The sequence below is a fragment of the Vipera berus genome, assembly GCF_964194415.1.
Source record: "Vipera berus genome assembly, chromosome: 6".
Lineage (NCBI taxonomy): Eukaryota > Metazoa > Chordata > Lepidosauria > Squamata > Viperidae > Vipera > Vipera berus.
In genome coordinates, this window is record NC_138208.1 from 34,664,448 (window position 1) to 34,680,817 (window position 16,370).

Here is a 16,370-nt window from a genome sequence, read left to right on the forward strand (position 1 = left end):
TCCATAACTATCTGCTGGTCTTGCTCTTGCTCTCGTCTCGCTCTTCTTAGGGCGGCACGCGTCTTCCTCTGGCCTCCTGCAACATCCAATGAAACTGTATCTTGATCCCCTCCAACACCATTGTCCTCTATCTGTCTGTCTGCAACATCTTGAAGCTTTCCCTCGCCGTATCCCTTAACAGCTTCCAAAAATGATAGGGGGGTTGCTTTTAACACATTGCTATAAAAATCACGTGCCTGGGCCACAGTAACCAGACGATGTCTTTTACCTTCATGCGTCACCACCAGTCCAACTGGAATCTCCCATCTAAACTTAATATCACATTTCTTAAGTTCCTGTACTAAAAATGCAAAATCTTTCCTTCTCCTTAAAATCTTCGGAGGAATCTCTTTTAAAACCAAGACTTCTTGCTCAGCCACTACCAGTTTAGTATCATAAGCAGCTTGAATAACTTCATCTCTAATTACTCTCTTTGTAAAATAGACCACCACATCTCTGGGTAACTTCCTTTGTCTTGCAATCCATGAATTTACACGAAAAATTTTGTCCATATTTCCCTCAATTTCAGATGCTGGCTGGCCCAATACCCCTTCCAGAGCCTCAGAAATCAGCTGCTTTAAATCTTCTTTACAGTTCTCCTTTAAACCCCTGATTCTAATAGCATACTGCATCTGATGATACTGAGCAAGGCTCAATTCTCCGTCCATTTTATCCCTTATATTTTCATTTTCTAATACCTTTGCTTCTAATATAGAGTTCTTTTGACTGAGATCCTTCACTTTTTCATCCAGCTGTTGCACACATTCAGCTACAGATTCAATCATAGACAACATGTCCACCCTCATTGCTCTAAACTTCTCTTCCATCTTCTTCTCCAGTTTCTCCTCCAACCTTTTCAGCTTTTCATCCATCATGTCAGACATCAATTGTGAATGCTTTCCAAGAGCGTCTTGTAAATCCTTAAGCGTCAATGCCGGAGGAGGTGCAGGAGGAAGCAAAGCTTGCAATGAGGTCTGTTGCACCAGGGAAGACCCCGCACTCCGAAGAGCTTTAGAAGTTTTAGCCGCCATCTTCCCCCACTTTCACTTATTGCACACTTTCACTTTAAAGCTATAAAATCCATTGAGCTAGAGAGTAAAGATAAGAGTCCACATCACCTTGACCTCCTGTACCGCTCTGCCTGCATCTTGATAATCAAAAGTATTTCCTTTTGGCAGGGGTGGTTGCTAACGCCTGGCTCTGCTCCATAAATCCCGGAGCAGGGGCGCTGCGCAGCTCGGAGCAACCCAGGCTTCGGGGGGGCTCAATCCTTCAGCCGCCCAAACTCTCAGCTCAGACGGCCCCGGAGAGCTCAACCCCTACCTGGGGCCTCACCCCCTCCTCTTCTCCCGAGGAGGGGGCTTCAAATCCATCTAAACAGCTGATCGGCGCTGTTTACGATGGAAAAACACAGCTGCGGAGCGGGCAGCCCGAAAACGGCTGTCTTCGGCATCGCGTCGCCACCGGAAGCCCCAAAAAGAGCCATCTTTCTTCTCTCTGAATAACACAGGGGCTGCTACCCAGGGTCTAGCTGGCTTGGTAAACCCCCGTTGTAAGTTCTTTTTGATAATTTTTCCAGTTCGTTCAACTTCCTAGGAGTCAACAAGTACATTTTAGATTTTGGCAATTTCGCCCCTGGGATGATTTCAATTGCACAGTCTGTGGGCCGGTGAGGGGAGGAGTTAATTTGCCCTCTGCTCATTAAAAACGTCAGCCAAATCTTGGTATTCCATACATATCTGGATAGTATTCAACCCAGAAAAGCTGCTGCCCTACCAGGGGAGTTGTAAACTATTTCTACATGGAAGAGTTCCAGGCAGAGAAATGGTCCGAAGATCTCTTTTGCCTAAAAGCTGATGAAAGCCTCTCCAGGGACCTGGAAGAGGCCAGACCTTCTGGTAAAGAAGATCAAGCCAGATGGTCACTCTGGGTCGGTGGGAGGAGAAAGCCCCAAAAGTCACTCTTACTTGAGGCAGAGGGAAGAAAAAAGCAAAAAAGCAAAATCCAGGCCCTTCCCTTCCCAACAAAGACAGAGAAAAGGAGGAACTGAAATTGGGGCCGATGGAAGCAGGATTTATGATTGGTTTTGTATTCTAGAGATTCTAATGATTGGTCACCCTTACACCTCAATTTTAGTTTAAAGCCCTTCTAATGAGTTGTGGCAGTGTTTTTCTGAGTACATTTTTCCCTGTTTTTGTGAGGTGCAGCCCATCTCTTTCATGTAGGAAATGCAGTCCCCACTTCACTTCACATTCTAGGGGAGGAAAGCCATGGCAAATCTAGACAGCACACTAAAAAGCAGAGACATCACCCTGTCAACAAAAGTGCGTATAGTCAAGGCTATGGTCTTCCCAGTTGCAACGTATGGCAGTGAAAGTTGGACCATAAGAAAGGCTGAGCGCCAAAGAATTGAGGCCTTTGAACTGTGGTGCTGGAGAAGACTCCTGCGAGTCCCTTGGACCGCAAGGCGATCAAACCGGTCAGTCCTAGAGGAGATCAATCCTGACTGCTCTTTAGAAGGCCAGATCCTGAAGCTAAAACTCAAGTACTTTGGCCACCTAATGAGAAGGAAGGACTCACTGGAGAAGAGCCTAATGCTGGGAAAGATCGAGGGCAATAGAAGAAGGGGACGACAGAGAATGAGGTGGCTGGATGGAGTCACTGAAGCAGTAGGCGTGAGCTTAAATGGACTCCAGAAGATGGTAGAGGACAGGAAGGCCTGGAGGAATGTTGTCCATAGGGTCGCGATGGGTCGGACACGACTTCGCAGCTAACAACAACAACAACAACAACAACTGATGAGAACAATACTTGTGCTACTAGTTGAAACAGTGAATGTCTGGAATTGATCCTGACCCTCTCCAAACTTCTACAGCAAGTTTTCATGGGAATGCAAAAGCATTGGCTGAACTATAATTTGTTGTGCTCCTGCAGGTTGGGGCAAATTGTGCTACAATGTTGCAGTAGTTAGTATCAAGGCATTCTGCAAATTGGTTATTGGTTGTGAGAGATAATGCCCATGGGGGGGAGCTGGATAATGGAACAGTAGTTTCCCAGGAAAGAAATACATTTCAGAAAGGGGAGGGAAATGAGGCAGCACAGCCAGAACTGGATAGAAGACAGAGAAAGAAAGTAAAGATAGCCGCTCCCTAGAATTTCCCAGGGTATATCTATAGATTAGAAGTAGTAAGAGTTTAATCTGGCAATACTCTGTCTGGTATGTGTAAGCAAATAAAGAACTGAACTCTGGTTGAATTGTTCCATTGAGAGGGGGCTGTTCAATTTGGACATTGATGGCCTCTTTGACCCCTCTTTTAAACTAGCAGTCCTCTCTGTCCAAAATGTGAACTTTGCTGTCTTCAATACACTAAGGCAGAAGCTTGTCCACTCCAAGGATAAAACACCCAGACATAAATTAAGCAAGTTGGTATATGCACTACAATGCAGTGAGATGTGCAGATCTGAACATTGGGGAACAAAACAACCACTTCATAAACGCATGGAACAACATAGAACAAACCCATCAGAACAAGATTCAGCAGTCCATCTGCATTTAAAAGACAAAGGCCATTCTTTTGAAGACAGCAAAGTTCATATTTTGGACAGAGAGGACTGTTGGTTTGAAAGAGGGGTCAAAGAGGCCATCTATGTCAAAACTGAACAGCCCTCTCTCAACAGAGGGGGAAGAGTACAAGATCATCTATCTTCAGTCTACAACAGTCATGTCAAACTGCCGGCCTGTGGGCCAGATGCATCACGCTGAAACCATGCCCACCCCATTGCCGGCAATGGGGAAAAAGTTACGATACATTGCGTGACATCATGTGACATCACAAGTTTGACATGCCTGGTCTACAACACAATCCTCTCAACATTTGCAAAAAAGAAAGTCCCATTTGTACCACTCGAGTGACCTTGATGACACAGATAAATCTCCAGGTGGCCTCAATTACTCTCTAAAAGAATGCAAATGACCAGCTGTCTGCAAGGAATATAAATCCTTCCATTCCCCACCATCCAGTTAGAACTGAAGAAGCTTCTTGGATGAGAAGTGAAACGTCTTCAAAGAAAAACAAGAAAAGTCCAGTTGCCTCTTGAAAAAGCATCTTTGAGACATCCATGTCCTCTCTCTCCACACAAACACACTTGGGCTTTAACAGAATCTCCAGACATTACATCACTGCTATAATGGAATGTGTGTGTATGTGTGTGTGTGTATGTATGTATGTATGTATACACACACACACACATATATACATATATATATGACACATATTCTGATAAATATAATTAGTATGTGTGTGCGTGTGCATGTGTGCGCACGCACACACTTTAGCTAACAAGCTATTTACATTTACCAGAATATGTGTACCATTAAAGAATGACTAAAACAGCAAATTCATATGTCTACTTGACTTGATGATATCATCTGACATTAATAACCCTACTTTTTACTAGCTCAGTATTTTGTTTTGTATGTGGTCTAATAACATTGAAGAGCTTCAGTGTTCTATGAGAATGTTGACTAGCAGGATTTTCTAAAGCCTGCTGAAATAATGGATAGTGTAATGTCAGTGCCAAGGTAACAAAAGAATAAGTACTCAAATAATGATATTGGCTTGTTTCCAAAATGATGGCCATTTGTGTAGTTTTCATAATTTTGGGATGAATTATTTGCTATTCAACTTAAATATTTTGTATTTCAGCACAGTATTATGTAATGCTAACATGAAGTTTTCTGTTAGAACATTCATTAGAATACATAGTATTGCATATGGACTCAAATCTATCTTCTATCAAAACAACTATTTAAAATAAATGTACATTTAAAGACAAAGTACATAAATGCTTAATAAATTAAAATGTATGAAAAGACCCATTCCATTAAAAGGAATTAAGAATTAAGTATGTTAATACGACATAAGATTTCAAGGTATTTCATTTTTTTCTTATTCACATTTTATCTTGGAAATGCAAGATGTGGTATATCTTAAACTATTTTTAACTTAGGTAAGTATCATAAATTCAATTGTCTGGAAAATGGCAATAACTAATTAATATGTAACAAAGTGTAAAATTTATGTTGTTTTATAACCAGGAAGGAAAAAGAAATTAAACAAAACTATTTGTCTGTAACATTCCCACAGAGAAACCAGAATGAAGAGTTTTCAGAGAGAGAACATTCTAAATAGTCTCTGTAAATCCTGGAACATGCAATATAATACTGAATGGTCTCTCTATGTAATCCTGACATTAAATGAAATTACTTCTTTCCTAGATGCGTATACAAAAAAGTAATCCTATACAGTTTTTCAGTAACACCAAAGAGCTAATTGAAAGTCATGTTCAATTAGCTCTTTGGTGTTACTGAAAAACTGTATAGGATTACTTTTTTGATGTGCTGCCATGAATGGTGTCTTTCACTGCAGCAACATAGAAATATAATAGACCAATCAATAAATAAAATTGTATAAATTAGTTGGTGCTTTGTATATTTGTCAATTGCACAAGTTATGCATATTGTATGCCATTGTTTTGCATATTGTTGTGTATGTTGTTTAGTGGCCTTTACAGAAAAATAATGTATAATTATATATATTTTTATTCAGTAAATAAAAACTGAAAATAAAACAAGTTATTCTTATAGCAGAATGGCTTAGAATGGAAGGGGCAATGTCAGCTCCAGTACAATATTTCTCAACTTACAACCACAATTCAGCCCTAAATTTTATGTTGTTAAGTGGGAAATTTGTTAAGAGTTTTTCCCCAATTTATGACTTTTCTTGCCACATTTGTTAAGCAAATCATTGCAATTGTTAAATTAGTAACACAGTTGTTAAGTGAATCTAGTTTCCCCATTGACTGCTTGTCAGAAGGATGCAAAAAATGATCACATGACGCCGGGACACTCAACCATCATAAATGTGAGTCAGTTGTCAAACATCCAAATGTAAATCACGAGACCATGGGGATGCTGCAATGGTTATAAGTGTGAAAAATGGTCATAATTTACTGTTTTCAGTGCCTTTGTAAATTCAAATGGTGTCTAAGAGAAATGTAAGTTGAGGACTACCTGTACTTCAGATTTCTTTTGCTCTTCATAGCTGTTCTATCTCTTGCAGGTGAGGCTGCACTACCAGCCTCTTATATGATAATCCTCATGTCTCCAGTCAGCATTCAGTGACATCTGAACAACATCAAATCACTAATCCTGCCTCAGAAAGTCTCTGATCTAAGGATCCCATTGATATTCATGCTTCCCCTTTCCGGATAACTACTTCATAAATCTGTCTTCTTTCCCTATTTTTGAACTTATTTTTTTACAATTTAACTTCTACTTTTCTTCTACTTTCAAATCTGCCTGAAATTCTGTAGATTTTTAAAAATATTAATCTTCTCTAGGTGCATTTACAATGGGGATTTTATAATTGTCTATTAGAAGAAGCCTTTACTGAATTCAGCTTTCTGAATTAAATACACTGACTTCCTATCAAATTCTTGTTCTAGATTCAACTTGCATAAATATTTTATGTATCCAAAACTGAAAACAGATCTTACTGAGACAATATGTGGCTGTTCAGAAATATTAGTGGTACCATATATTTTCAAATAGCCAGTTTTGTGTAGTGGTTAAAGCATCAAGCTAGAAATCAGAAGACATTAAGTTCTAGCCCTCCCTGGGGCATGAAGCTAGCTGGGTGACCTTGAGTCAGTCACTTTCTCTCAACCCTACAAAGGAGGCAGATTTCTCCCCGCAGTATCTGATACAATTGAGAAGAAGAAAAAATCAAATATGTATTGGATTGAAATGTTGCCTGGCAGATAAAGGATCTGTTTCAATATACTTATTTATTTATTTTATTTTATTTATTTATTTAGATTTATATACCGCCCTTTCCCGAAGCACTCAGGGCGGTTTACAGGGCATTTAAAAGAGAGTCAATACAAACGTTAAAACAAATTTAAAAAGATTAAATAGAACCATGAGAAAATTAAAACCCAGTTAAAATTAAAATTAAAAAATTCTCAGCCTGGGCCAGAGAGCTCGAAGAGCCAGGTCTTCAGGTCCCGGCGGAATGAACGGAGGTTGGGGGCAGTCCTAAGCTCCGCAGGCAGCTGGTTCCACAGGGCAGGAGCACCCACTGAGAAGGCCCTACCCCTGGGTGTTACCCGCCGGCAGTCTTTAACCGCCGGAACCCTGAGGAGACCCTCCCTGTGGGAGCGCACTGGACGAAGGGAACTTGATGCTGGTAGCAGGTGTTCCCTCAAATATCCCGGACCCTCACCATTTAGGGCTTTATAGGTCATCACCAGCACCTTGAATCTCACCCGAAGGGCAACTGGAAGCCAATGCAGCTCGCGGAGTAGAGGTGTTACATGGGAGTATCAGGAGACGCATTCTCCACCAGCTGAAGCCTCCGGGTGGTCCTCAAGGGAAGCCCCATGTAGAGAGCGTTGCAGTAGTCTAAACGGGAGGTCACGAGCGCATGAGTGACTGTGCGTAGGGCATCTCGGTCCAGGTAGGGTCGCAACTGGCGCACCAGGCGAACCTAGGCAAAAGCCCCCCTGGTCACGGCTCCTATATGGTCTTCAAAAATGAGCTGCGAATCCAGGAGGACGCCCAAGTTGCGAGCCCTATCAACGGGGGGTAACACCTCACCCCCCATCGTTAGAGATGGAATAGTCTGGTTGACCCGAGATGCTGGTATGCACAGCCACTCAGTCTTGGCAGGATTGAGACGAAGCCTGTTTCTCCCCATCCAGACCCGGACCGCTTCCAGGCAACGGAACATCACGGCGAGGGCATCGCTGGGTTGGTTTGGGGTGGAGAAAAAAAGTTGGGTATCATCAGCGTACTGATGATACCCCACCCCAAAACCACGAATGATCTCGCCCAGCGGCTTCATATAGATGTTGAACAGGAGGGGTGAGAGAACCGACCCCTGAGGAACTCCACAAACAAGAGGCCTCGGGGCGGACCTCTGCCCTCCCATCAACACCGACTGCGAGCGGCCCAGGAGATAGGAGGAGAACCACCACAAAACAGTGCCTCCCACTCCCAACCCCCTGAGACACCGCAGTAGGATACCATGGTCGATGGTATCGAAAGCCGCTGAGAGATCTAATAGGACTAGGACAGAGGAACAACCCCTGTCCCGAGCCTGCCAGAGATCATTCACCAGCGCGACCAATGCCGTCTCCGTGCTGTGCCCAGGCCTGAAACCCGATTGGTATGGGTCCAGATAATCAGTTTCATCCAGGAACAGAGGAAGCTGATGGGCCACCACACTCTCAACAACCTTCTCCAGAAAGCGGAGGTTGGAGACCGGACGATAGTTATTTAAAACAGCTGGGTCCAGGGCAGGCTTCTTGAGGAGGGGTCTCACCACCGCCTCCTTCAGGGAGGCGGGGAAGACACCCTCCTTCAAGGAAGCAGTTATTACTGCCTGGAACCAGCCTCGTGTCTCCTCCCGAGCCACATAAACCAGCCAGGAGGGGCACGGGTCCAACAAACAGGTGGTGGAGCTCAGCCTCCTCATCATCCTGTCCACATCATCAGGGGAAACAGGATCGGACTCAGTCCAGATAACATGCTCAAGACCGTCCGATTCCTCCACGTCAGACTCTGCCCAGTCAGAGTCCAAACCGGCCCGGATCTGAGCGATTTTGTCCATCAGATGATGGCTAAACTCCTCAGCCCGCCCCTGCAAGGGATCCTCCCTCACCTCCTGGATAATAAGGGAGCGAGTCACCCTAAACAGGGCGGCCGGGCGATTATCTGCGGACGCGATAAGGGCAGCGAAGTAATTAGCCTTCGCTGTCCTCATCGCCGCAAGATAAGACCTTATAAAGGTTCTTAACTGCAATCGGTCAGATTCGGATCGGGTGGATCTCCAACCGCTCTCTAGACCCCGTCTCCAATGCTTCATCTCCCGGAGCTCCACAGAAAACCATGGCGCCCAACGGGATCTGCGCCGGGTCAGGGGTCGCAAGGGTACAACACAGTCGAGTGCCTCAGCGGCTGCCTTATCCAAGGCATCAACCAAGGCTTCAACTGGGCTGTGGGTGAGGGCGATGGGTATAGACCCAAGCGCCATCTGGAACCGTTCCGGGTCCATTAGGCACCTGGGGCGGAACCACCTGGTCGGTTCCGCCACCCAGCAGTGGGGGGTAGCATAAGGGAAGACCAGCCGCAGGAGATAATGGTCAGACCATGACAGGGGAACAATGACCGGTAAACCCCCTCCTAGATTATCCAACCACTGTCCGGACAGGAACACCCGCATGAGTCAGGCCCTGAATTACTTGGGTCAGGCCCATGGCTGTCATGGAAGCCATGAACTCCCGAGCCAACTCAGACGACCCTCCCAGTGAAGGCAGGTTGAAGTCACCCAGTACCATAAGCCTGGGGAACTCCACCGCCAACCCTGAGAGAGTGTCGAGCAGCTCGGGCAGGGCTGTTGCTACACAGCTGGGCACCAGGTATGTGAGCAACAAGCCCATCTGAACCTGAGGGCCACATCTCAGGAGGAGGGTCTCACTCCCGCCAGTCTGGACAATGGTGGTCTTCCGCGGACATAAAGTCTCCCTGATAACCACCGCCACCCCTCCACCCCTGCCCTGAGTCCGTGGCCGGTGTAGCACACGGAAACCTGGGGGACATAATTCAGTCAGAGGGACCCCTCCCTCGGAGCCCACCCAAGTTTCCGTAATGCACGCCAGATCCGCGCATTCCTCCTCGATCAAGTCACGAACGAGGGGAGCCTTATTAACAACGGATCTGGCATTAAAATAAACCAGCCTAAGCTCAGGGACCAGATCACCCTCACCCCCGGGCAAGAGGGTGCTAACCGGAGGGTCGGAGCACGCCACCGCTCGAAGACAGCGGGGGTGCGATCCCAGATGTTGATATGGCCCTCCGTGCAAGCACCTGCCACCATTCCCCATCGTCGTGGGGATTTGCAGCCCCACCCCAGCACACACAGAACCAGCAGTCTCCGCCCCCAACCCTATCTCGCCGGGACCCTTCATAGGCCCAGACTGGGTACCAATTAAAAAATCCCTCCCCACCCTACTGTCCCTCCCCATCCCTAACCCTTTAAAATACCTAGCTAAAAATATATCAGGGGCCTCTTAATGTGTCTCCACCAGAGGCCCCTAGTTAAGCCCAGCCACCTCTCGGGGTCCCAACAATTGGGCCCGTCATCAAGGGAAATGTTAGAAAGGGAGGCTGGTCGTATCCAGGAGGGAAACCCCCCCCTGAGGGCGTACAAGTCTGATCTAGAGTATTGTACTCGAGCCATGAGATAGAACTGTCCGTATGAGCCATTGTTCACAAATGGGGTCAGATGTTATTAAGATGATAAGATGTTAGTTAAGATGTAAAAACATTAAGTCTGGAACATGTCTTCATCCAGCAATCCGCCAATCCGGCTCTGCTCTCACCTGAGCCGGTCCAGACAAGAGCCCATGACTGTCCTCTCACCTAGCCATGAGATCCAGCCTGGGATGGATAAGGGCAGCATTGGTGGGGGAGCAAAAATCCCCCCTGCTAGTCTCTCACACCAGCAGGGGATTGATAGCCAGTCAAGGGCCGCCCTCTCACCACGGCCTGTCACAGACTCCTTCCGGAACATCATAGGGAGGTCACGGGAACAGGAGAAAAAATGTCCCAAATCCTGTTCCAGCCTCCAATCCATCTTGGAAAGTAGCAAGCAGAGGCCATCCAAACATGCTAAATCCATTCCTAGGGCAGCAGGGAACTCAGTCATAAATGTCAAGTGCTCAGATTCAAGCAGCCAAATCTCCATCGTCCTATGAAAAGAAGAAGGAGGCAGAAAAGTCTCCCCCATAGCCTCCACGCCGAAACGGGAATCCGCGGCCATTTTATAAGCAAAAAGGCCAGGAGTAACAGGAGTAGAGAGATCCACGCGGCTGCAAATGCCGCCCTCCAATTGAGTTCAGGTGCCAGATAGTCCATCCAGGGGTCCGCAGCAGGATCCTAGGCTGCTGAAGTCATTTCAGTCTAACGAAGCTCCCCAGCGCCCGAGGTAAGTGGAAGCAAGCGATCGATTCAAGCCAGCACAGCGCCCGACAGCTGATCCAGAGCACCAGCTGATCGGGGGCAGGTTACAAGCTGCCCGGCCGCTGCCGCTGCCGCTGCTACTTCTCTGGGGGGGGAAAGGCTCCACACCGCGAAACGGTGCTAGCCTGTTGTTCCTACACCCCCCCTCCGAATATGTCCCTCGGCTGGGCTTTCGTGAGCCTCCCGGTCCCCCATTGTGTCGGCTCACCGCAGAGCTCAGCGAATGTCGCCCATGGTCGCCGCCATCTTGGGCAAAAAAAAAAGCAGGATCTACTTGATGTAGATCCTGCTTTCTGTCCACTTATGGTAATATATCTTTTTCTTTCCCCCTGCAATTTTAAATACTCTATATGAATGTAACAATTTTCTGGAAAAGCAGGAAAGGAGTGAAGACCCAGATATTCTACAGCAGGGCTTTTCAACCAGTGGTACAGGTACCACCTGTGGTACATTTGCACCTGGCAGGTGATACGCAACCATGCTAGAAAAGTGGTAGTGGAGAGGGGAATGAGCTGAACCGGTCGCAGCACCGTACAAGCCTGAGCAAGACATGGCTGGAGCTGCAGCGCTGTCAGGGCTCAGCGGAAGCGCCAGGATCGGCGCTTCAGGGCTGTCAGGGCTCAGCGGAAGTGCCAGGATCAGCGCCAGGCTCCAGCTGGAGCTCAGCGCTGATCCTGGTGCTTCTGTTGAGCCCTGAAGAAGCGCCAATCAGCTGGAATGTTGCAGCATCTCCAGGGTCTTGTGATTTACATTCAGATGCTTGGCTACTGATTCTTATTTATGACAGTCACAGTATCCCAGGGTCATGTGAAGTGTCCAAAACCTGAGGCAACCACCCAGTGGGGGGGAAATGAAAACCAAACACCACCCCATCTCCACTGCCAATCCTCAACAGAAATGCTCACAACAATGAAAACCTCGGACAGGAGGAAGAGCGTGGCCAGGCGTCTTGCTCGTCTGTGGCTTGGGGGGCACTTTTTCAGTGCCATTGTAACTTCGAACAGTCACTAAGCGAACTGTTGTAAGTCAAGGACTACCTGTACTTCATCACTTTTTTCCTTTTTTTGGTCATCAGGTTTTTGACACCTTGCTAGGCGACTAGTGGTACTTGGATGTTGCCATATCCTAAAAGTGGTACAATGGGTGAAAAGGTTGAAAAACCCTGTTCTACAGGGCTAGGGCTAGGATATTAATGGGGCCACCATAGTTTGCTTAATGTAGGAACATTAATAGTAAGAAGAATATAATGTGTTCATAAATCACAGGAAGTATACATTATAGTTTATATGATTTTTGAAGAGAAATAATTTTTAAGGATTTTAATGTAATGACAAAATATTATACCCAAATTATTTATAAACTGGTCCTCTGAATAAATGAAACAGAATATGATAATGTTGATGCCTGAAATAATGACACTTAGTAAGAGTAAAACCTATAAGAGATTCAAATTCACTCAACAAGAGGAAGGAGCTGGGAACCAATTCCCTGAACCAGTGGTGGGATTCAAATACCTGAACAACCGGTTCTACTATGTGATGTAGGCCTGGGCCTCCAATGCAGAGAACAGATTTCCAGAAGTGGCATCATGCACTTCCAATGGGCTGTTCTAGGCCTAGGAGGCCTCTGAGGCCTAGACTGGAGTTCCAGAAGCCAGCCAGTTCTCCGAATTCAGGTAAATTTAGCTACCGGTTCTCCTGAACTGGTGTGAACTGGATGAATCCCACCGCTGCCCTGAACCATAGCCATCCCTCATGTAGTGTTCTGTCTCAGATATAGGAATGTGTATTCTTTTTCTGAGCTACACAGCACCAGCTACCTAAGAAGGAAAATTAAATTAATTTTGACAAGGTTCCTTGCTGTTTTGCTATATTGTTATCAAAGAATGACTTCATATATTTCTGATTTGCCATCAGAATTTCTGCTTAGAATCAGTTTGAAACCTCTTTTATATAAAAGGTAAAATACAGTATTAGAATTGTATTTAGAGTCTCTATGTTTTACATATTATTTTACATGTTATATTCCATATTCTGATGTTTGTTGATTTTTATGACTGATGAAACAGCCATAATATAGAATCATACTAATTTGTAACTCAAGATAATTACAGCATTCACTTCTCTTTTTCTGTGTGGCATTGCTTCTTTTCTAGATTGCACAACTTTATTCCAGAAATCTTAAAGAACAGAAAGTTGAGCTTGTAACTCTAGAGTGAATTTCATGGTCCATCTTTGAATAAGAATGGATATTCACAGCATCTCTGGAAAAAGAATACATTTGGTTCTTTTTTTATGCCAAATCATTACTGCATTGGATGTACCTCTTGATTGTAAGTACTAACAGTTCACAATCTAAGGAAAGATTGATTGAACAGATTGTTATAAACAAATATCTTGATAACTTAGAACAAATCTATAAACAATATAGCATTGCAAAGAATATGTGTGTATCTATTCAAAGACACTTTTTTACTCCCCTTAGTTGCAGGAAGTTCTTGTTCATTATAAAATTTTGTTTTTCCTTTTCACCTCAATGTTCCATTAATTGCCATTTCAGCATGTAGAATATATCCAAAATCAACAATTAGTATTCTGATTATCTTAGCTCTCATAACCTAATTAGTGACTTAGCAATGAAAAGTATATTTAACAGAGTACAATTGAAAATATTTGAAAGGCAGTGTAAGGACCCACCTCAGCTAACCACCCAAGAAAGCAGAACTCTTGAAACAGGCATTGTCTCAAAAGGAAACTTTTATTAGGGGTTAGTGACAATAGGAAGTCAAGGCAAGAAAATCTCACTAAAATGGTATAGTTAAACCAGCAATATTTCTCCCCCCACCAGAGTCATAGTGTCCTTTTGAAATCCAGCCAATCCACAGGTGGCACAATGTGTGGGTAATTGGCACAGTTGGCGTGCATCTCAAGATCTTCTCCAGTTTCGTTTCTCTGCAACCATCTCCCTGATAAGGAAGACACATTCCTTTCTCAAGTGGATAGAGGTGGGAGAGGAAAAGTAGAAAGAGAAAGTTATCCCTAGCAAAAGCAAATTCCCCCCTCCTCCCAGCAGAATGGCAGGCCCCAAAACAAGAGCATATATGCAGGGAAAATAATAAGGATTTGGGGACCTGACAGGCAGTAATTACTGAGATTTTAAAAAGGCTATATTCTAAAAATAAACAATAATATACACCAACCAGAGGAAGAACAGACATCTAGAACCATTAAAATCTACTCTGGTTTTACATGCAGTTCACATAATTATCTAAAGTACTTATAACTCACTGTTTAGAGTATTTAGAATCCACTGTTTTATTACAAAGGCTATCAGAAGACAGTGGTATGTATACTCTGCTGAAGTTTATATTTTTATCACCTTGGCAAGAATGGCTAATTTGTTTTTCAAGCCCATGTCATAAAGACAGAGTTATAATTTCCATTGTAACTTGAACTAATGGTTCTCACTCAAATATTAATGTCGGATTTTTGTATTCAAATAGATGGTAATGAAATGGCATTCCATCTCTGTTACATATTCTTTCATTTAATTCTATATATTGATTGATTTTTGTTTGCAGTGGACAGGCTATGCCATCCATTAATTCTATTTCCATAACATCCAAGGCATTTGGCTTCAGGCCCGGGTACAGCATGGAGACAGCATTGGTCGCGCTGGTGAATGATCTCTGGCGGGCTCGGGACAGGGGTTGTTCCTCTGTCCTAGTCTTATTAGACCTCTCAGCGGCTTTTGATACCATCGACCATGGTATCTTACTGGGGGTCTTCGGGGGTTGGGAGTGGGAGGCACCGTTTTACGGTGGTTCTCCTCCTACCTCCTGGGACGTTTGCAGTCGGTGTTGGCAAGAGGGCAGAGGTTGGCCTCGAGGCCTCTTGTTTGTGGAGTTCCTCAGGGGTCGGTCCTCTCGCCTCTCCTGTTCAACATCTATATGAAGCCGCTGGGTGAGATCATTCGTGGTTTTGGGGTTGGGTATCATCAATATGCTGATGATACCCAGCTTTTTATCTCTACCCCAAACCACCCCAGTGATACCCTCTCTGTGATGTCCCGTTGCCTGGAGGCGGTCCGGGTCTGGATGGGGAAGAACAGGCTTCGACTCAACCCTGACAAGACTGAGTGGCTGTGTGCGCCGGCGTCTCGGGAAATTCAGAATATTCCATCACTAATTATGGGGGGTGAGATATCACCCCCCATAGATAGGGCTCGTAACTTGGGTGTCCTCCTAGATTCACAGCTCTCCTTGGATGATCATATAGGAGCTGTGACTAGGGAGGCCTTCGCTCAGGTTCGCCTGGTGCGTCAGTTGCGGCCCTATCTAGACCGGGATGCCTTGTGCACAGTCACTCATGCACTCGTGACCTCCCGTTTGGACTACTGCAATGCTCTCTACATGGGGCTGCCCTTGAGGACTACTCAGAGGCTCCAGCTGGTGCAGAATGCAGCCACGTGAGTGGTGGTGGTGGCTTCCCGATACTCCCATGTAACACCTCTACTCCGTGAGCTGCATTGGCTTCCGGTTGTCCTCCGGGTATGATTCAAGGTGCTGGTTACGACCTATAAAGCCCTAAATGGCATGGGTCCGGGTTACTTACGGGAGCATCTGCTGCCGGCATCAACATCCCTTCGTCCAGTGCGCTCCCACAGAGAGGACCTCCTTAGGGTGCCGTCGGTCAAAGAGTGTCGACTGGTGGCCCCCAGGGGGAGGGCGTTCTCTGTGGGCGCGCCAGACCTTTGGAACCGTTTACCGGTGGAGCTCCGGATGGCTCCCGACCTTCGCTCCTTCCGACGTGACCTAAAAACATATTTATTTGAACAAGCCGGCCTGGTCTGATGGGTTTAGGGGTATTTTAACATTTTGTATTAATTTATTTAATTGGGCTACTGTATTTAATATTTCTTTTAATTTTTATATATTGTATTTTATTGTATTGCCCTGTACACCGCCCTGAGTCCTTCGGGAGAAGGGCGGTATAAAAATTAAATTATTATTATTATTATTATTATTATTATTATTATTATTATTATTATTATTATTATTATTATTATTATTATTATTATTATTATTATTATGTATCAATGCTAATTATCCCACATAAGTTACAAATAATATTCATAATTGACAATGCAACATTAAACAAGGGTTCCAAATAGTCTATGTGAGAAATTATGCTGATTCTTTGCTAATAAAGTGACTAGTATCTGTTGTCAGAAAAGCTCTATAGTA

General features: G+C 44.9%; 1 protein-coding gene across 1 annotated transcript in view; it reads left to right on the forward strand.

Annotated features, from left to right (window-relative positions):
* The window catches only part of NRCAM (neuronal cell adhesion molecule), a 173,731-nt gene that overhangs the window by 39,712 nt on the left and 117,649 nt on the right, over positions 1–16,370 (forward strand). The window contains exon 2 of the mRNA XM_081331619.1: positions 13,281–13,457. Coding sequence (XP_081187745.1) covers positions 13,370–13,457 — 88 coding nt within the window. The 5' untranslated portion in view covers positions 13,281–13,369. The remainder of the gene's footprint in view (positions 1–13,280; positions 13,458–16,370) is intronic.